This window comes from Acanthopagrus latus, chromosome 22 (assembly GCF_904848185.1).
Source record: "Acanthopagrus latus isolate v.2019 chromosome 22, fAcaLat1.1, whole genome shotgun sequence".
In the NCBI taxonomy this organism is placed as follows: domain Eukaryota; kingdom Metazoa; phylum Chordata; class Actinopteri; order Spariformes; family Sparidae; genus Acanthopagrus; species Acanthopagrus latus.
In genome coordinates, this window is record NC_051060.1 from 5,009,591 (window position 1) to 5,031,054 (window position 21,464).

Sequence of the window (21,464 nt, forward strand, 5' to 3'; positions counted from 1 at the left end):
AGAGCTTGTTTTGCTTTGAGAAACCACCCTACTGTACTGCCACTGTGCAGCCAAAGAAAACAGTTGTAGTTGTAGGTCAGAATCACAAATCATAACATTGCCTGAAAAGGCTTTACGTTCTCTATAGCACCCAAAACCTCTATCCTTTGACCCACTCTTCAGATAATGACAACCTAACCCTACCCAAAATAACACTTTGGTGGAAAAAAGTCAAAATAACATGAGAAATAGTGTCAGAATTGATTGGTATTGATTCTGTTGGTCTGGCACTACAAAGTGTAACTTTCACATTACATGATGATTTAAATGTTGTTGCACAATGTTAGGTTGCAAGTCCCGTAATTTTCTTCATAGAAGGAGCAATACTGGGGAAAGTTATGTTGCAATTATAAGCTAAATTAGCTTGAAACAATGAGAATGTTAATGACTAGGAAAGATTAACAGACATATATTCAGTCAAAGTAAATATGAATTTATTATTGGAAACTTCTGGATATTCAGCCTTTGTACACTGACTGAAAGACCATTAGTTATGCAAGCGTTAACTTTTTAATGTAATTTTTAGAAGTGTACCAATGATATACTGTTTCCACTTAGCCCATCATTTCAACTGAATATAATAATTATTTTTTTTAAAATTGCTATGTATTTGTAGCTATAAAGGGTTTTTTAATAGACTTAAGGGCCCAAAAAAATAACGTGTTACCAATGCCAACCCAACAACGTGAGCTATTGAAATTAAATAGACAGCATATTTAAGTTAAGGTTTAGGAAATGAAAATTAAAATGCAATTTTGCCAAAAATCACAACCCTTTTTCTTCTTTTAAATCCATCTCTCCCCAGTCTAGTGAGCCAGATTCACACAATGAGTTCGAAGTTTTCACTGAAGAGCCAGAAGTTGATAAACCTCGGCTGGTCGTTCCCCTCACGCCCATGGAGAAGGAAAATGCACTTGTGACCCTGCTAGATCCCACAGCTGTCCCAGATGATGACACAATGGCGGTGACTGGTGGGGTGGCAGAGAGCACTGATCATTCCTCTGCCTCAGAGAATTTTACAGATGTCTCTGAGGCAATTTATGTGAGTGAGCCTGAGCCATCAAATGGAGACGAGGAGGAAGAAGAATTACTGATCATTACACATGAGATTGAAACCATTCATCACGATGAAACTGGTGAACTTGTGAGAGACTATATCCCGACCCCCCCTGCCATTCCTGAGTTGGAGACAGATGCTCCGTATATTAGTATGTCTCCGAATCTGATATCAGAGGAAGACCTGGCTCCTGTTGAAGAGGACAGCAAGGGTCTTACTTTGGATGTAGTCACCCCCACCAAACAGATTTTATTTACCGCAGCTCCTGCTGGAGAAGAGCTGACTGATTTGGTGCTCCCAGTCACAACACTTTCAGGCGTCACAGGCCAGCCGCCCACTGAACTAGCAGTTAACCTTCAAGAAGACGAAGAAGTTAATGCTCTTCCAGATGAAGAAGAGGCTGAATTGGTGCCTGAACCTTATGACACTGTTGACGTTTCAGACACAAAGGGGCATGATATTTCAGAGTTAGAAACTGAAGTTGAATTGCTAGAACCAGAGGGAGAGTTAGTGGTGGAACCAGATGAAGAACTGCTTGAGGTTTTGCAGCCAACACCTGAACAAATTGAAGTTTCTGTCCCTAAGGAAGGGACTTTAGCAGCGTCAGAACCTGAGATAGGAATAACTGAAGATTCAGAGCCAGGGAAAGGCGTAGCAGACGTTTCAGAGCCAGAGGAAGAAGTAGCTGAAGTTTCAGAGCCAGAGGAAGCTCTTTCTGAAGTTTCAGAACCAGAGGAAGAGGTAGCTGAAGTTTCAGAGCCAGAGGAAGCAACATTTGAAGTGTCAGAGTCAAAGGAAGAGGTAGGTGAAGTTTCAGAGCCAGAGGAAGCGACATCTGAAGTTTCAGAGTCAAAGGAAGAGGTAGGTGAAGTTTCAGAGCCAGAGGAAGAAGTAGCTGACGTCTCAGAACCAGGGGAAGAGCTAGCTGAAGTTTCAGAACCAGAGGAAGAGGTAGCTAAAGATTTAGAGCCAGAGGAAGTGGCATCTGAAGTTTCAGAGTCAAAGGAAGAGGTAGCTAAAGTTTCAGAGCCAGAGGAAGAAGTAGCTGAAGTTGCAGAGCCAGAGGAAGAAGTAGCTGAAGTCTCAGAACCAGGGGAAGAGGTAGCTGCAGTTTCAGAATCAGAGGAAGAGGTAGTTAAAGATTTAGAGCCAGAGGAAGAAGTAGCTGAAGTCTCAGAACCAGGGGAAGAGGTAGCTGCAGTTTCAGAATCAGAGGAAGAGGTAGTTAAAGATTTAGAGCCAGAGGAAGAAGTAGCTGAAGTTGCAGAGCCAGAGGAAGAAGTAGTTGAAGTCTCAGAACCAGGGGAAAAGGTAGCTGAAGTTTCAGAACCAGGGGAAGAGGTAGCTGAGGCTTCAGAGCCAGATGAAGAAATAGCTGAAGTTGCAGAGCCAGAGGAAGAAGTAGCTGAAGGTTTAGAACAAGGGGAAGAGGTAGCTAAAGATTTAGAGCCAGAGGAAGTGGTATCTGAAGTTTCAGAGTCAGTGGAAGTGGTATCTGAGGTTTCAGAGCCAGAGGAAGAAGTAGCTAAAGTTTCAAAACAAGGGGAAGACATAGCTAAAGATTCAGAACCAGAGAAAGTGGAAGCTAAAGTTTTAGAGCCAGGGGAAGCAGTAGCTGAAGTTTCAGAGCCAGAGGAAACAGTAGTGGAAGTTTCAGAGTCAGAGGAAGAAGTAGCTGAAGTTTCAGAGTCAGAGGAAGCAGTAGCTGAAGTTTCAGAGCCAGAGGAAGTAGTAACTGAAGTTTCAGAGCCAGAGGAAGAAGTAGCTGAAGTTTCAGAGCCAGAGGAAGTAGTAACTGAAGTTTCAGAGCCAGAGGAAGAAGTAGCTGAAGTTTCAGAGCCAGAGGAAGTAGTAACTGAAGTTTCAGAGTCAGAGGAAGCAGTAGCTGAAGTTTCAGAGCCAGAGGAAGTAGTAACTGAAGTTTCAGAGCCAGAGGAAGAAGTAGCTGAAGTTTCAGAGCCAGAGGAAGCAGTAACTGAAGTTTCAGAGCCAGAGGAAGAAGTAGCTGAAGTTTCAGAGCCAGAGGAAGCAGTAACTGAAGTTTCAGAGCCAGAGGAAGAAGTAGCTGAAGTTTCAGAGCCAGAGGAAGCAGTAACTGAAGTTTCAGAGCCAGAGGAAGAAGTAGCTGAAGTTTCAGAGCCAGAGGAAGAAGTGGCTGAAGTCTCAGAGGAAACAGTGGCTGAAGTCTCAGAACCAGAGCAAAAAGTACCTGAGTCGGAAGAAGTAGCTGAAGTTTCAGAGTCAGAGGACGAGTTGGTAATAGGAAATCAGGAAGAGACGGCAGCTTCAGAATCAGAAGAAATGGAAAAGAAGCTTGGTGACGTTTCAGAGACAGAGACAGAATCAGATGATAGCACAGTTGAGATTTTGACGGAGGAAGCAGTGGAAGTTTTGCAGCCAGAAACAGAAGTTGTTGAAGTTACAGATGAGGAACCAGAGGAAGGCATAGTTGCGGTGTCAGAACCAGGTCCAGATCTTGAGAATGATGTTGAAGTTTTAGGTCTAGCTCCAGAAGTAGAGGAAGAGTCAGATCTTGGCTGGAATGTAGATGAGGTGTCAGAACAAGTGGAAGAGGTGGTTGAACCTGCACCAGTAGGGGAGACAGTACCAGAAGCAGAGTTAGTTGAGGAGGAAGCCGATGATGTTGTGAAACTTGTAAAAGATATTGTGGATATTTCAGAACCAGAGGATGGGACTTTAGAATCAGAGGATGGGTTGGTGGAGATTTCAAATGAAGGAGAAGTCGTCGAAGAACCAGCACCAGTTGATGGTGTGGTTGAATTACTGGACCCAGCATCTGAACCAGAAACAGCACCAGAACAGGAAGGGCATGTGACTGAAGTGATACAAACTGGAGACAAGATAGTTGAGGCTGCACAATCAGAAGAGGAACCAGAAAAGGTTTCAGAACCAAGTGAAGAAATGGTAGAGGTAGTGGGAATAACTCCAGAACCAGATCAAGGGAAAGAGCCAGAAGAAATACCTGACGTAGTACAACCAAAAAAAGATGTAGTTAAGGTTGTAAAACTGGAAGAAGTGGTTGCAGCTCCAGAACCGGAGGAGGATACTGTAGACATTTTAAAACCGCAACATCCACCAGCAGCTGCAGAAGAGGCAGTTGATGTTTTAGAAGGACAAGAGGCAGTGGTTGAGAGTCCAGAGGAAGCATCAGAACCAGAGCAAGGCGTAGATCTTGTCAAACTACCAGTAGAAGAGTTTTCAGAGCCTGAATCAGAAGGGGATGGTGTTGATGTCCCAGAACCAAGTCCAGAGGAGGGGTTAGTTGCCATTTTAGAACCAGAACCTGAGGAAGATGTTACTGAACCACCAGCTGAATCAATCAAAATTCTTCACGGATTGGATGGTCGGGGAGAAATTCACTCTCGAGAAGATACTGCTCAGACTGTTGAAGAGGAGTTCCTTCAACCCGACAGACCGGACTTCCATCAGCCACACGAGGAGGATAACTTACTGATCATACCGGTAAAAAGCCAACCTTCTGAAGATGTAGGTGAACCGGAACTCGAATACCCCATTATCCATGACATTTACACTGTGGAGGATGCTGACAGCATAGACACACAAGTCGAGATGGACACTGATGCAGTTACTACGACGGAATCATCCGAGAGTGATCTACAGTTGGAAATAACCTCTGATACTGCAGGTGAGGAACAGAAATTAGTTTTAGTTGACAAAACATCTCTTATTTACACCCTTGATGCATGGTTGAGATTTCACTCATAATGGTCGACAGTGTAGATAAGGGCTTTTAAAAGGTTTAAATTACAATTTTTTTCAAATCAGGTTGGGTTCTGTGGGCTTCTAGATGCTTGAAATACGCTGGATGAGCTGTATAGAGCCATTTTATGTTTCTTTTCCCCAGTAGATAATGACTGAGTGTCATAGATAATGAGTGTTCATGTTTTGCGTGAACCTGTTCTTTTAATAGAGCAGGGTTTTTGGATCCTTTCAAATACCAGGAAATTATATCTAGGATATTATCTCAATGCAGATGTTGTGGATTCAGATTGAGAACTCTCCATGAAGCAGTTTGAATGTGTTATAAATAATTCACTCAGCAGGCACATTTGTGTAATTTGTGGAAATCCTTTGTGAGTGCTCATTACTTAATTCTGCCTTTTTTGCCTGACATTTCAAAGAGGTGACAGCTCCAGACAAACCAGACACATCAGAGGGCACCAAAGTGACAGAAAACCTCCCTGAGGAGTCAAAAGAAAGTGATTCATCCCCAGAAAGAGACATCAGTCCAACGACGGCACCAGTTCCAGACTATTTTCTTACACCTCCAGCAGCTTCAGTTGATGTGTCTGAAGTGTCCACACCTAGTCTGACTATAGACTCTGGACTCTTTGAGGAGGTAGCAGAGCAATCCGTAATCCCCTCTACTCCTGAGTCTTCAGAGGATGATGGCACAGAGGCAGAGACAGAGCAGAGTGAGCCAGCCGTGGTCATTATTGATGAAGACTTGTCAGAGGCGGAGCAGAAAGGAGGCGAAACTAGTCCACCGGCGGCCACCGAAGACTTCATCGCTGAGGATGTAAAGGACCTGGCAGTGGAGCTGGATCAAACGGACGTAGCAGCCACAGAGGTAAACGTGCTGCCGGACGAGGGGAGTGGCTTCCCACCCGTGTGGAAGGAAAACGCCCCTGTCAGCGTCACAGCACCGCCTCCAGTGAGATATCTGACCACACCCACCATGACCAGGGCCAGCCAGGGCAGGGAGCTGGTAGTGTTCTTCAGCCTGCGCGTCACCAACATGGATTTCTCCGAGGACCTCTTCAACAAGACATCTCTGGAGTACAAATCCCTGGAGAACACTTTCTTAGATGTGGTGAGTAGATCTAGACGCAAATTGTCTGATATTGATTATTTAAATCCTGAGATTCGATTATGTTATACAGGCCTTTTATCATGGATGTCTTAAATCCACACCCAAGTGCCAAATTTGGATAGATTTTCCACTTTCACAAACTTTCCTGAGAGTCTAGCGCATTTGGGTGTAATTTGTGAACGAGCCTCTGCCCTCTGTATTAAGTTACTTAATAAATTAACAATGAAAATAATAGTTAATGGCAGCCCTACTAAGATATGCTTGGAGCTATTAGATAACATGGCTCTGATGCTGACATGCCCTCAGTCACCATATAATTTATCTCTTATGATTATATTTTCAATGAGAAAACCTTTTAAAATGTTAATAATAATTTTCTGACCTCACTCAAAAGACAAAAGACTTTTTTGACATGAAAGGAAATAAGTAAAGCTTCTGACAATCAAGATGTGTGACCTTCCCCACTGAATTTCATTACGACTTGACGGGTAAAACAGACAATTAATGAACATGAGCAGCTGCTCCCGTTCATTTGATGCTTTGTTTTCGTTCTCTAAGAGCTCTCTGGAAGCCCTCAGCGTGAGAACTGTCATGAATGAATATGTTGTGTTTTGTTTTTTTCTTTTAAATGAGTAGATGAAGTAAGGGAATAATTTCAAGCTCAGGTGGACACGATGCAGCCTTCATTTTACTAAAAACAATGACTTGATTCGCTTAATGGGACAGAGAGAATGTGCCATGGGAATGTAGTGGGGAATAAGAGAAGATGCTGCTGTGAGTTCTTGTTCATCCCGTGTGAGAGAAATACCCATATTTTTGTGGATGGTTGCCACATTAAATGGACCACTTAAAATCTATTTAACCGCTCACAAAATTTGTAGTAACTTTTGAGTTTGTTTAAATGAACAGTTCACCCAAAAATATAAATTCTCCTAAATAGCTGAAGTAGGCAGGGAATTGTTTGGCCTGAGATCCCAAATTAATTTGACAAGATATTACTGACACCTTCAACACACAGACTGATTCAGTTTGGGATCTCAGGGAGACAGTGGTTAGGATGAGCTGTACTGAGCACTTTATTTTTTATTTTTGTTTTTTACGTTTTAAAACAGGGGCGGCTGTAGCTCGGCTTGGTGGGTCGGCTCATGATCAGAAGGTTGCTGGTGCAAATCCCGGCTCCCCTGGGCTGAACTTAGCTGCATGTCAAAGTGTCCTTGAGCAAGATACTGAACCTCAAATAGCTCCTGATGTGCAGTTGCCGTCAGTGAGGGCCCTGCAATGAGCTGGCGACTTGTTCAGGGTGTATCCTGCCTTCGCGCAGTGATAGCTGGGGATTGGCTCCAGCAACACCCACCACGACCCCTTGAAAAAGGGATAAAGCGGTTACAGACCATGACATGACATGACATCAAAACAAGTCCCCAGCTACTTGAGCTGTTTAGGAGGATGCTGTAAAGCTGTTTTGCTGTGAAGCTCCAGAAATGTCTTGTGGACTACGAAACTTCACCAGAAATGACTGTATGATAAACTCTCAAGAAAGCAGCTGAACTTTTAATTTTTTTCCATTTTTATCATCCTGAATGCTCATCGTGGTGCTCATACACGAACCTTTTCACAGATTTTTTTATTGCACTCCTTTGAATGTCGCTCTGATTATCACTGCTCCCCAAACAAGTGTGTAAATCCCTTCGATAAGCAGCCAGGCAGCAGTTTAATTTAGATGCCCTTTTGGCTGCCTGCACTCATTCAGCTCGGAGTGGCAGCGCTGTGGTTTCTCTGTGCGCTCAGAAGCTTTTCTTGAAATAGAAAACACCTCTGAACTCCATTTAAAGATTTCTCCTTTTAAATCAGATTTAAAAAGATATGTGTCTATCGATTGGTACAAATTCTTCTCTCTGACTTCTCTCTGACAGACTTTCTTGTCTAACTCAAATAGATATAATTCATCAGTAAACCATTCATACTGGGAAGTTCCCAGTGGCCACTATTAGCAGGTGGTTGTTACCCCAGGAAGCTCCCCGGTGAGAATATTAAACAGGCTGATAAAGATGGTGCATGGTCAGCATCAGAGTACTCGATAAATGCAGAGAAATGCTTTATGAGGTTTGTGTTTCTCTAAATCTTAGCAAATGTTTTATATATGATAATAACACTGGAAAACGTCAGAGTAAGTAAAAATCAATGAGAACGATTGTGTTCTCGTAGCCTTGATAAGTCCAGACATTTATCCTGTATTCAGGCTGTAAGTGGGGAAAACACTTAGATACAACCACAGTAATTGGTGCAAATTAAGATGAAGAGCTTTTTGCTACACATGTGCTGAGGCTTCAAAACTTGAGCAGGACTGCAAATGTCTTCTCTTACCTTGTGACTGAAACACAACAGTGTCTAGAAAGAATTCTAGTTATGGGATTAAAACTCACATTTGCTAAGATGCGAAAATATTTTGATTAAAGACAGACTGATTCTCAATTTTAGGGGGCAATGCTGATATTGATGTAAAAAGATAGATAGATAGATAGATAGATAGATAGATAGATAGATAGATAGATAGATAGATAGATAGATAGATAGATAGATGTCTTTGTCATCAAACCTTTCAGTGTACCCTTGTGTCCTGCTGCCTGTTTTTTATTACCCATTTGTATCTTAGTTTGTAGGTTACCATAGAAACAGTACTGATGCTTTATTGTTAACAAATGACTCACTGGTGAACAGAACTGTGAGTTAAACTGACTACAGACACAGGACGTTCTGAAGACGTTCTCTTTTGTGGTAAGAGGCAGTTGTGTTAGCTGTGTAATTTACACCCCCACCTTCCTATTGTTTTCCACCTCGGGAGAAGAAATGTGACTCGACTTCATGTCCTGTTATTATTCATCTCAAGGTTCAGCTTCAATGTTGTTATACACTCCAGGATTGCACAATAAAATGCAGTCCTCCAGAAAATGAAGAGCCACATTTTAAAATATTCTGAATTACATTAGATAAAACCAAGGCGGATATTTAATATGATTGGGGGAAAATAAACAGAATAATTTCTCAAGAGCACTTCCTGAAGGAAGCATTGAGGGTGCGGCTCGGTGATCTCAAGCCATATATTGTCCTTGACTTGGTTGTTGGGGCAGTCATTGTGTTGTTTGATGCTGTGAGACCAAATTGATGCGGTTTTCTTCCATTCTGATTTTTTTTTTTTTTATTCAATTTGCTAACATCAAGGTGTACTTCTTTAAAAGTACTAATTCAACGATAACTAACTAAAAAGTGAGAATATTATATATATATATATATATATATATATATATATATATATATATATATATATATATATATATATATATATATATATTTACAACATTTACAATATTTATTATTTACAACATTTCTTCCTCTTCAACATTTTGTTGGTTTGATCAGTATCATATTTTTGTTAATGTTTAGAAAACTAAAATAAATCTACTGTAGAGTAATGTATTTAACAAGTATTAGTAATGAATGTCAAAGAGCGCAGTGGGAAATTGACAATAGTTCAGTCAGACGATGGAATCTGAATCAGATGGATCGCGACACCAGTCTGTCATCCCACAAGTGAATCAGATTGATATCTGTATCAGCGCCCAGTACTGACATTGGATCAGATCTGTCCTGACTCTAGTCACAGTATGTGTCTGCAATTATCAACTCAGCCTCTCAAACAATGCAGACAACAGCCTTGCTCAAGGGCAGTAATCAAATCACAGGCTTTGCCTGTTTTGACCAGAGGAATCAAACCATCATCCTTGCATTCACCTGCTCCTTCTCTCTGTGCTCCAGGGCTGCCTCTGGTTAATGCTGACTAAATCAAAATAAAGCAGAATAAATCTAAATACTAAAACACAGTAATTATCACATAAATAGAACCGACCGGATCAGGCCTATAGATTGCCCCGCTTAAAAATAACAGTGTGCTCTAAATCCTTATGAGACCCACATTTTCTGAAAAGGGTTTTACTGTTTATTTCACTGAACAGTTTTGTTAACTGCATCAATAGAGGTAATTATGTACGGCCATATGGGAATTAGAGAATCAAATTCGTTGAGCATTTCTGGGGGTTTTTTGCAGTTAAATCGTTTGCTGTGCAGAAATGTAGCACCCCTGAGTGTGTGCGAGTTAAACTGGATTTTAGGAGATACTAATTTGATGATGTGGTGTCGGTTTTTGAGGTGAGCGACTCTCTCCAACACGAACGACCTTGATGACAGAAGGAATAAATGAAGGAAACTGACGACTGAAACAAACTGAAGCAACTGTTCATCATCTGAGCGAGCGGTGTGCTGCTAAACTGCATCTCTCCAGTAAACAACATAATCACATCAGTGGCAGTCGCTGCCAGTACCACTTAGTGTTTATCATCTCAACGCGCAAACAAACAGCAGCAACAGAATACTTTTCCTGTTGCTGCTTTCATTAGAAAAAATACCATAAACATGTGTAAGGTGTAGGAAAAAGTAACTTAAAGAGATTTAGTCCCTAATGTGCAGCTGCCTGTGTACGACTGAGAGGCATGATTCACACCTGTGGCAACATTTTAGGATCCCAAAATCACTGTGACAACAGTAACTTGTATTTTACCCAGATGAAACAAAAGTGAAAAATTAGAAGAAATAATTATGATAATTGTGCTTAGTCTTACCATCCCTGGAAAAGTATGCAATATATGTAAGTAAATCCAAAGCTGTTGTTGAACCATTTGGAGTGCAGGCATAGTAATGGGCTCTTTTGAAAGCTTATAAACTGACATTTTTTCCCAAGCTGTCAAAAATTCTCAAAGTGCAAAAATAAGCCTGTATAGGACCTGTAACTGCCGCTAGCAGGACTAAACCAAACGGGCCCAGAATGCTTCCTTGACGAACACCATCATACTTCGTTCGTGACAAGTACGAGTGGAAGTGGTCAAGAACTTTACCACAAAGACCTGATTAAGATATCAAATTGTATCAATACAGCACTTGTGGTTACTGACTAAAAAATTAATTAACTAAACTCAAAGGTAGAAATAGCAAAAAATGTGAAACTGACCAGGTTTAGAAAAGAAAAACTAGATCAAGTATAAACTTGGAAGATGTCAGGATCCCTTTTTCTTGCAAGGAAAAGCACAACAGTGTCCACTTTTATATAACTAATAGAGTTAAATAAGATTCTGTTTAAAAACAAGTTCAAATGAATACATTTGGAACTTGTGTGCAGTTGAGGTTTTGGGGGTCTATCAGACAATAAACATTAGAAACCACTTACTTAGACTATTAGTTGTATTTTTACAGTTCAACTTCACTCCAGCGTAACTCCTTCCAGAGGAGACGCTGACAGCAGCACCCATTTTATTTCATAAAGGGAGATTTTCTCAATGTTTTCCATTATTAATGATTAATCCATGAATAATGGATCACGCAGCCTTGGTGGAGGTATGTGTCCTTGATTTGAAGGGACACAAAAAAGACATTGCTAGAGTTTTGCTTGAAAACATTTCTCTGATCTCTTTCACCACATCTGCAGATATAATGTGGTTCTTTGTTTGAGTTAATCCTCAATGAGCCAGATGTCAGAGGATTCTTCCCCCAAAGCAGCTTTGCCTCTTAGAGATGTTTGCATGAGTTTAAAGTTGTCCTGTCATCTTTACAGCTCTTCCATGGCAATGAATGCTTTTGATTTAATCCAAGTGAGGAAAATATCAAAATTATTTAAAAAAAAAATTAAAAAAGAAGAAACACATCTGTTGATGTATAGAAAGAAGTTGGAGACATTAATATGAAATGCAGGAAAGAATCAGATTGTGTCCGTCAATTAACGGCATAAAGAATTTTGATTTATCGACTGCTTTATGGAGCTCTAACGGGGGGAGCAAATAATCTATGACTTCAGTCTGTGTAGACAGAAGAAAGTGGATTGTATGATGAGACAATTTGATTGCTCTCAAACTGCATTAACATTATTGCCCTCCCTTTACTGTTGTTTTTGTCCATGCAGCAGCTTTGTTTGATGCAGTTTGTCTTCCGTGTCACACTTTCATAATGTCTGAGTCTGAAGTTTTGAGAAAACTGTAATTTCTTCAAAATGTCTTCCTTATGTGGATGGCTTCTCATGTATACCAGATGAGATGATTTGATAAATGAAACCAAACACTTGGTCATTAATATCAAATTAAGCGTCAAATATTTAATAGCTTCTTTCCTCTGAGGGATACTCTGTCTAAGAGTCAGAAATGTTTGAAATGACAGAAACAGACCACAAAGTGATTTTCCTCTTCTGTCCCCAGCTGCTGCCGTACCTGCAGGCAAACCTCACGGGCTTCAAGAAACTGGAGATTCTTAACTTCAGGAAAGGCAGCGTGGTCGTCAACAGCAAGATGAAGTTCGCCAAATCAGTGCCGTACAACATCACCAAGGCCGTCCACTGTGTCCTGGAGGAGTTCTGCTCCGCTGCCTCCAAGAACCTGCACATCCAGATCGACACCCGCTCTCTGGATGTTGAACCAGGTACGCTTTGACACCTTACATAACTTTCAACTTGAATCCGCGACCTCAGTCCTGCTGAGCTTCCTCTGAACCACACGTACCCGGTATAACGCTGCATTACACCTGATGCCACACCAAACCACCTGGTGATCTCACTTTACCATCATTCGTGAATAAGATTTGAGTTAAAGAAACAGTTCACCCAAAAATGAAAGTTCAGTCATTATCTCTCCCCCCATGCTGATGGAAAGACAGGTGAAGTTTCTTAGTCCGCGAAATATTTCTAGACGCTTTTAGCTCAGCAGCGAGTCAAGCTTTCATCTTTAAAAAGGATGCAAATAGTTTTTGGGTTCTCTGGGCTTCTGCAGACTTGGATTTAACCAAATGAGCTGTTTGGAACCATTTGATGTTTTTTACGTTTAAAATCAAGTTTCCAGCTCTTCTTCAGTTATTTAGGAGAATGCTGCATCGCTGGTTTGCTGTGAAGCTCCAGAAATGTTTTGTGGACTGTGGAGTTTCACCTGACTTTCCATCAGCATGAGGGGAGGAGATAAAGACTGAGTTTTGAACCCTTGCTTTAAAATCCTTTGCTTGTGGCAGCTACTGACTGCATATAAATGCAGCCATTTACTACCTAACACTGACAGACATAGACCTGAATCACACTCATTACTCGGTTAAAAAACTCAAACTTTTTCCTCAGGAAAGCGCTTTTCCAACTTCTTCTTGCAGCCTAGTCACAAAATGAACCAAAGTAGCAGTTAGGTTAAATGTTCCAATGACAGTGAAAAAACGGACGTGAGTAATAACATTAACAATGGCTCTGTTCTATACTACTCTGACAGTGTCACAGTGAGCATGCATGCGTAACACCAGGACTCTGAAACTGAAACAGCCACACAGAATTCAGCCTTTGCTGAAAACAGACTTAGTTCTTAGAGCTAACATACAAGTTTTGTCCATAATAATCCTCACTGCCTACAGTTGTTTTGTTCTAACGTCACACTATGGACAAAAGAACTTGTGAATGCCTCCAAGCCCTTCATTAATTTTACAGCACAGAGATGTCTTATAATATCTTTTAATTTATGTGTTAAAACACGAACCAGCATCTTATAATAACTCCCACTGTTGTAGCAGCGCGACTTCTTCGTGTGCATCTCATACATTATAGGCTTTGTCTTGTAATATTCTCCACAGATGAGATGCAGCGGAGAACAGAGATCACAAACACAGTCAAATTGACTCAGTAATTAGGTCTATATGTCAAATCCACCAATGCACAGTGGGATTTTACAGAACATCGTAGGGCTGCAGTAATAATAATAAAGATGAGAGGTGAGCAGCCGAGAGGAGAAGTGCTGCTACAACATCTTTTTTCCCTCGGAGGCGGCCGATTGTGTTTCAGCAGAATCTTGAACGGGGATCAATTTCTGCAGAAACAGTCGTGTTGTTCAGCCGTTCTAATTAAATACACTCAATACTGTAATATGGCACCCAACCCAGGTGCCTCCAGAGAACCCTTACTCAAATAAATGAACTAGGCAAATCCGGTCGATTTTATTTATGCAGCCTAGTACCGCAAGTGACAAATTGGACTTGGCTTTGCATTCTGTACAACATACAAATGCTGTCTGTGTTTAGAGCTTCGAATCAGACAAGGAGAAACTCTCCCAAAAAGGAGTTTTAACAGGAGAAAAAGAAGAGTAACAGAGGAGGGATCGGGAGGTGTTCACGTGGTGGTGTTTTATGGAGCAGCAGGGGAATTATACTTTACTTATGAACGTAACGTTACAGAGAGGTGAGGGCGAAAAGAACAGAGAGAACCAGCATCTCTGGCCAAAGTCAGGTGAAGTGTTTTAAAGTTGTATTTGTATTTAATCTCATTATCTCAGGTGATCAAATGAAATGAGTCTCTCTACACCCTTTCAGTTATTCTCTGTTCTCTTTAATTGACTAAATGCATATTCAAATTGGTTTATCCATCTTTGTTTTCGTCCTTCATGTTGCTTCCTTTGAGCCGGGGTCGTAACAGACGTGCAAACAGCTGTGTTTAACATACAGCGCGTCTTTCTTTCAGTCCTCCCCCAAAAACAACTGCCATGATCTTATGACAGGAAGTGGAGGTACTCATACCGCTTCTGTCATCAGGGGCCGATAGAATCACCCAAAGAAAAGGTCCTCATTGCTGCTTTAAGGTCTTTAGTGCTTTGTTCCCGACCTATACTTGGAAATATTTGAGAATATAAAGGGTTTGATAAGGATGTGTCAGCTGATGTTTATTATTTAACATAAACTCATGTCAGTTATTTTTATAAGGGGCCCTTCAGCATTGTTACAGTAGAACAGGGTTGTATTGACATATTTGGCAGGACATTTGACTTTTCTCCACCTTAAATGCTGTGACTGAAAGTTTACTCTTGACCTCTTCCAAGGTCAAGAGTAAAGTGACAAAATGGCCTCACCTTGAGGTCCACCGTCAGTTACCTGAAAAACACATCTTCTACTTTTACAGCAGTTTTCATCATAAGTACCTCCTCCTCTTACAAATAAAGATACTTGTGTATGTCTAATAAAATGTTATTTTCTCCCTCTGTGTATCCATGTTGACCATAGAAAAAAAATCACAGACACGCAGATACTTATCATGTTGATATATGTGTGATAAACAGTAACACAGATGGAGGCTGACCACACGTCGTGGCATCACACGGCGTCCACTTCATCCGTGAATCCCTCCAAACATGCTAATTTCCCCGGAGTGAATCTGACGTTTAGTCTCGGAAGCCGTCCACGCCAGAGGCTAAATCTTACATTTCAATGCAGACCAGAAGCTGAGGATCTCATTAAAATCAAACACTCCTCAGCACCTCCTAGAGAGAGGAGGAGGCGCAGACAAACACTTCATGAATACTAATGCTGGCAATGTTTCTTCCTCTTCTCCTCGCAGCCGATCAGGCAGACGCCTGCAAGTTCCTGGCCTGCGATGAGTTTTCTCGCTGCGTGGTGAACGGCCGCACGAAGGAGGGGGAGTGTTTGTGTGAGCCGGGCTACCTGTCAGTGAATGGCCTGCCCTGTCAGAGTGTGTGTGACCTGCAGCCAGATTACTGCCAAGGAGGGGAGTGTCACATAGTTCCAGGACATGGAGCCATGTGCAGGTAAATCAGTACATGCAGGGCTTGTTAGGATCTTGGGTTTTCAGTATTAATGATCAGATGACAGCAAGCAGCCACAGAAAATAGTCCGAGAAACCTGCTAACATGGCTAATTAGGGACAAAAATACATTTTTGTCACTGCAGTAAAGCCAACAGTAGGAGATGAGTTTTGGAGTTGATGTTTGACATCAAGTTTGACACCTGAATGACTGTGTGTAACACCTGACACCACAGTTGCCCACTTGTGTTGGTTTTACAGTACAGAAATGTACCGTTTTGCTTCATTCTTGTGGTTCTGAACCACCTGCTCTACACCAGCAGCTGTTTTCAGATCTGATCAGCTACCTGCTCAGCAGCAAATGGCTGTCCTCAATCAGCACGCCTACAAAAGAACGTTATGTTATGTTAAAATCAGTATTTACGTCAGAATGATGAGCAAAAAATATAAATGTTTCAGTTTAATGAGAAATTATGTGTGTTTTTTTGTTGATTTCCAGGCATTAGTAGCAACGTTGAAAGTTTGGTATAGTCAGTTCATTCATCAAAAGCTCATGATCCTTCAAAGCTCAATTGGTGCGGTGCTTCATTAACTGTGTGCCAGTGCACATGCAGAGCTTTTCTGTCCTCGAGACATTTTATTCAATTATGAAACTTTAAATGAATTAAAAGTTAAATAAACTGCACTGTGGGGAGCTGCTGCACTTTCATTTACAGAAAGTTTAGTTGACATGGTGATCTCATGTTTAATACTCCACACTATGTCTGTGGCCCTCACAGAGGGCTAATTATATCAATCTGTGTCTTTCCATTTACTTTGGCTCTGTTCAGTCTGAACCCTCTTTGTTCTTCACTCCGTCTCCTGTTTATATTCGCTGTAATCTCTCGATCACATCTCCAGCTCTCACCACTGTAAATCAATGCCCATTTGATTTTAAACTCGTTGAAAGCGTTTCTCTTATTAACTTGCTGGCTCGCAGTCGCTGCCTTTCTGCTGCCAGAAAAATCTCATTTCAGCCCTGTTAGACTTCAGCAGCTCGGCTCCTGACACAGAGCACCTCACAGAACCTTCTATTGAAACTTTAATTTCCCATCATCTGGACCTTTGCAGAGATATTTTAAGGTTACATTCGTATTATCCTTATGATGCCTGCTGCACACTCAGACAGAATACTTTCATTTTCTGAATCTCCATTTCAGTAATAAGATGTTAGTGATGCTATTGAGAAGAGCTACAATATCAGGAGCATTGTGAGCTAATGCAACAATACAACAACATCCTGAGGTTGGGGACGTACTCAGATCTTTAATTTGGGTAGAATAGAGATACCACAGTGTAGAATACTTGAGAATGTTACTCATAAAACTATAAAACAAACATAAAATTATAATTTCATAATAATATTTGCTGTTCATCACTTAAATATTCATTTAAACCAATTTATATCCTGCTGGGACCTTCAAAAAGGGACACATAAACTTCTATCTAACCTGTAATAATACGAAAGCACAAAATTTCCAGTACAGTTGTTCCATAAGTACATTTCCTCTCCACCACTGATAACATCATAACTACTGTCTGCATACTCGGAACTTGGAATAGACGACCTCCACACACGCAGAAAATTGCAAATGAAAAGTCGTTCAAGTCAGAAAGTTCAAATAAAATGTTTAGTTTCATTGTTTGGAGAGCAGGAATATGCTCAATATAAGCCTTGTTGCCTGGCACCATGGTGGTGCCGGAGAGAGAGAGTGAAAGGGTTGACGGAATCAATTTACATCTCTATCTGATTACTATAATTATTCCAATAAAGATTTTTTTTTCATCCTGGCTGGGGGTGTAATAAAATATTTTGCTTTGGACGCTTTGAACACATGCACAAAACCTGCGTGTGCAATTTCAGGAGGAGAAAACTCATTGGACCTGCTGAAACTTTTTCATTACACCTTAGATGAAAGCATCGTCGCTGAAATGTCAGTTATTAAGAAGTGAAGAGAAGCAGTTCTGTTTGACAGATACACGGGTTTTGATTTAACTGACAGCGAGAAAATCATTTTGTCCTTTTCATTTATCCCAGAAGATTTATTCAAAATGACAAGCTGAGTCCAGAAACACAATAAATGATACGTTTCTTTGAGAATAACAGCTTTGTAAAAATAATGGATGTTTTAGATATACATACAACATCTTTAACACAGTAAAGAGAACATTTAATCATGTTTAAACTGAGCTGACAGGTTTGCTCGTGGCTGCAAATGACAAGATTGAACATTTAACACACTGACATAGTCGATGCAGTCTGTCGTTGCTTGCCTGTGTGTGTGTTGATGACTAAACCCACTCTGAAGGAATTTTTTGTCAAACTGGACCCCCACTGGTTTTGTTCCATGTGGACGTTTGATCAGTTCTACGTGGACAAACAGCAGAGCAGCTGAGTTGGTTTCTTCTCTGAAATTCAAGGTTCCAGCAGCTTTTCTGTTTCGTCTGGGGACTGGAGGGGGGGTCTCGGGGGTTTCCGTCATGTTGGATTTGCCAGCTGTCATTAACACTGAACCCTGTTTGGTCTAATCCTGCGTGCAGACCGGCCAAGAGCAGGACAGAGAGGCAGAAACAGCAGTTAACAGTGAACAGAAAGGTTAATGCCGCAGAGCTGCACGTTCCTTTAATCTCACTTGGCCGCTCGACAACACGTTGAGCCGCAGAGGAAGCAACAAAGTCCATTTGCTGCGAGATAAAGGTTTTTTAGCAAAAGATTCCCTGAAACTCACCGAGAGAAAACCTCTGAGACGCTCTGAGTCCAGAACACAGGTGTCCAGGTTCTGTCCTGCACCTTGCTCTCCACATCTCCTGGTACTACAGGTCACGTTTCTGTCCTGCAGCCTCACACATCCTGGCTTTACTGACCAGGATTTGTTGTGGTTGGATTGTCACCTAAATTAGTGTTTGTGTGTTTAACAAACTGATTTCTGTGTGTGTTAAAAACACAAACATTCAGCTTCTAACAGCTGTTTTTTGGATCGTAACTGCAGTTTACTGGCTGATTCTGTGTGACCAGTATGTTTTTAAAAGGCTGTAATTTGTTGTATTTGGTGCAAACTGCTGACACCTTACAGAACACATAAAGATCTTAGTCTTAGTTGTCAACTATTAAATCAGTTTAATAATCGATCAATTAGTTTGAGTAATATTTAAATATATATATATATTTGATCCTAGCTCGATAAATGTGAATATTTTGTGGTTTCTTTCCCTTTCTATGACAGTAAACTGAATATCTTTGGGTTATGAACAAAACAAGACATCATCTTGAGCTTACAACTTAGAATTGATTAATCGAGAAAATACTCAATAATGAAAAACAATGAAAATGATTTGAAGTAACAGCCCTAAATATATTTGGTGTCAAAGTCAAGATACCTGTTTCCTGCTCAATCCCACGTAGATTTCTTTCTACAGATCATATGAATAATTAAACATGCTCAGTGTCAGATGGGTCTCCTCAGAGATAACGTGTCAGTCAGTTTGTGGACTGGACTCTGGTGTCTTCTCCTATTGATTTCCTGTTGATTGACAGTATTAGTTCTCATCTCACCACTGAAGTATGGATGGGTGCGTCACTTTAGTCTCGGTGGACTGACGCATTGAGTCATTCAACCAGTACAGGAAGACATTTTGGCATTTATTTTGAGTCAGTACATCCTAACTGGCTATTTAAAAAAAAATCTGTATTTTTCATATTTTTTTAATAGAAAATAAAATGAATTAATGGCGGCTGTGGCTCAACAGGTCGGCTAGTGATCGGAAGGTCGCTGGTTCAAATCCCACCTCCGGGCTGAGCTGAGCTGCATGTTGAAGTGTCCTTGAGCAAGATACTGAACCCCAAATTGCTCCTGATGTGCAGTTGGCACCCTGCATGGCAGCCATCAGTGAGGGCCCTGCCTTTAAAAAAAATTAAAGCCGAAAATAAAAAAAGCTGTGTCTCATTCAACCAGTACAGAAGAAATTTCCAATATCACGACTCCCCAGAGGAGGCGAGTATATTTTAAGCCAGCAGTGAGTTCCGTTGAATGTTTTCTGTGTTTTCCCGAGCGAATGCATTAGGATGCATTTAGATTAAAGGTAGAGAATATTAAATCTGAAATATTTGACTTCCATCTTGCAATGGATTGCAGCAGAAGTGTCGTTAGCACAATCTATGCTAAGGAGTCTCACCCTTCCCTCTGCTGCAGACGAATAAGTCGTGTTAGTTCCTGTGATCTGATGTTTGATCTGAGCAGCAGTATGAAACCAAAATGTCTGACGGAAAGAAACGTAATCTGATTAACACCTCACCTGCTTGTTTGTTCCTGATCTAAATCTGGAGAGCAAACTAGAAAAAGAAAAAAAAAGTTTAATGTGTCTGAAGCTTCTCTGTCAGAGGAGCTGAACGTCTGCTGCTGTTAGAGTCAGTGATGCACAAGAGGCTGTTTCACTGTGCAAGAATTATTTTCCAGGATAAACTGATCTCAAGATGCCTTCATGTCACATTGGTGCGTTTTCAGTAATCAGCTGAAAAAGTCTTCTTCTTCTGCAGGGATGATTGTCCTCAGCTCTTGTATCTGCAGGTCCTCTCGCCGGTGTCGGGGGAGAGTCTCACCACGTGTGCAGATTTGCTGTAGTTGCAGTTTTTACACACGCACCTATTTTTCTCTTTTTATAGGTACAAAGACAGTTACACCCTCCCAGGCCTGGCCAGTTAAGAGAATATATTGGATTGGATACCACCTGAAAAAAAACCCCACACAAGGTAAGAGGGACTCGTTACCAGCATCAGGGTTGTTCTGCTTCTATCTTAAATGTGCCGTCATGTCAAGTAAGATGCTGCACACTCAGCAGAGAGTCGGCATGTTAATTAGAGCTGAATAATGTGACTGTGTGATCTGGTGGTGCAGGGAGAACCCCCACAGTTTGTTTTTCAGGTTTAATCTCCAGCACCTGTGCTCACCGTCAGCCTCCCGTGATCATTTTATTCAGACAAATTGGCCATCTGTAATCCTTCCTGCCAATCTGAGCAGCAATCTGTGTGTTTAAGGAACACAGAGCCGAGCGGCGAGTAATTAAACCTCCCAAAGGACGGAGCTGGACTGAATGTCAACACTGTTTCGGAGCAGAAACCCGGAGTCCTGGTCTCCCCTCGGGTTTGATTAGCCTGCTCCTCCGTGATTCTGTTTCTGCTGCTGCAAACAAAAACTTTGCTGCCTTTTGTTTGAAATGCACCGGTGGAAGTAAAACACACTGATGTGTTGGAGCACAGAAAACAAACTGAAGTGTGATGTCTTTGTTGTCTGTGCTCCGCCAGCTTCTGAATCGCTCTGCGCACGTTCAAGGGCATAAAAGTTTCTGTTGCAGTTGAAGAAGTGAAGTGGAGGACTAAACCCAATCACCAGAAATATTGTTAGCTAAGTAGGTTTCTGTAAAACCACAGATAAGTTCAAACTGAATGCTGTGTTTACGCTTCTGTTAGCTTCAGACACAAAAATCACTTCTTTGGCTCAGGAAAACATCACGGTTTGGCTTAAAATACATGTTTTGGTTGCTGCAGATGGTCAGACTTCTTCTAATAAACATTTGGTTTTGGTTGCCACTGTTGACGAAAGCACTTGCCCATTTTTTCCATATTTTCCCAAATGTTGACGGCACATTAGAGCTATTTTTAGTGTAGGGATGATGTTTGGATCCAAACCTGGCTGTGCTGATAACACATGAAGCAAGAATATATTACTACACTGTCTATTCAACCCCTATTCTCTATTCAACATTCTATGATGAACATTTTTCATGTAGTACTAAAAAAGAGAATGCTCGGAGGCTCAGATGAAACTGTAAAA

General features: G+C 41.2%; 1 protein-coding gene across 1 annotated transcript in view; it reads left to right on the forward strand.

Annotated features, from left to right (window-relative positions):
* Window positions 1-21,464, forward strand: part of LOC119012983 (interphotoreceptor matrix proteoglycan 2-like) — a 59,798-nt gene that overhangs the window by 32,394 nt on the left and 5,940 nt on the right. Inside the window, exons 12-16 of the mRNA XM_037087265.1 lie at window positions 845-4,763; window positions 5,260-5,951; window positions 12,245-12,464; window positions 15,394-15,601; window positions 20,297-20,383. Of these exons, the coding sequence (XP_036943160.1) occupies window positions 845-4,763; window positions 5,260-5,951; window positions 12,245-12,464; window positions 15,394-15,601; window positions 20,297-20,336 (5,079 nt within the window). The 3' untranslated portion in view covers window positions 20,337-20,383. The remainder of the gene's footprint in view (window positions 1-844; window positions 4,764-5,259; window positions 5,952-12,244; window positions 12,465-15,393; window positions 15,602-20,296; window positions 20,384-21,464) is intronic.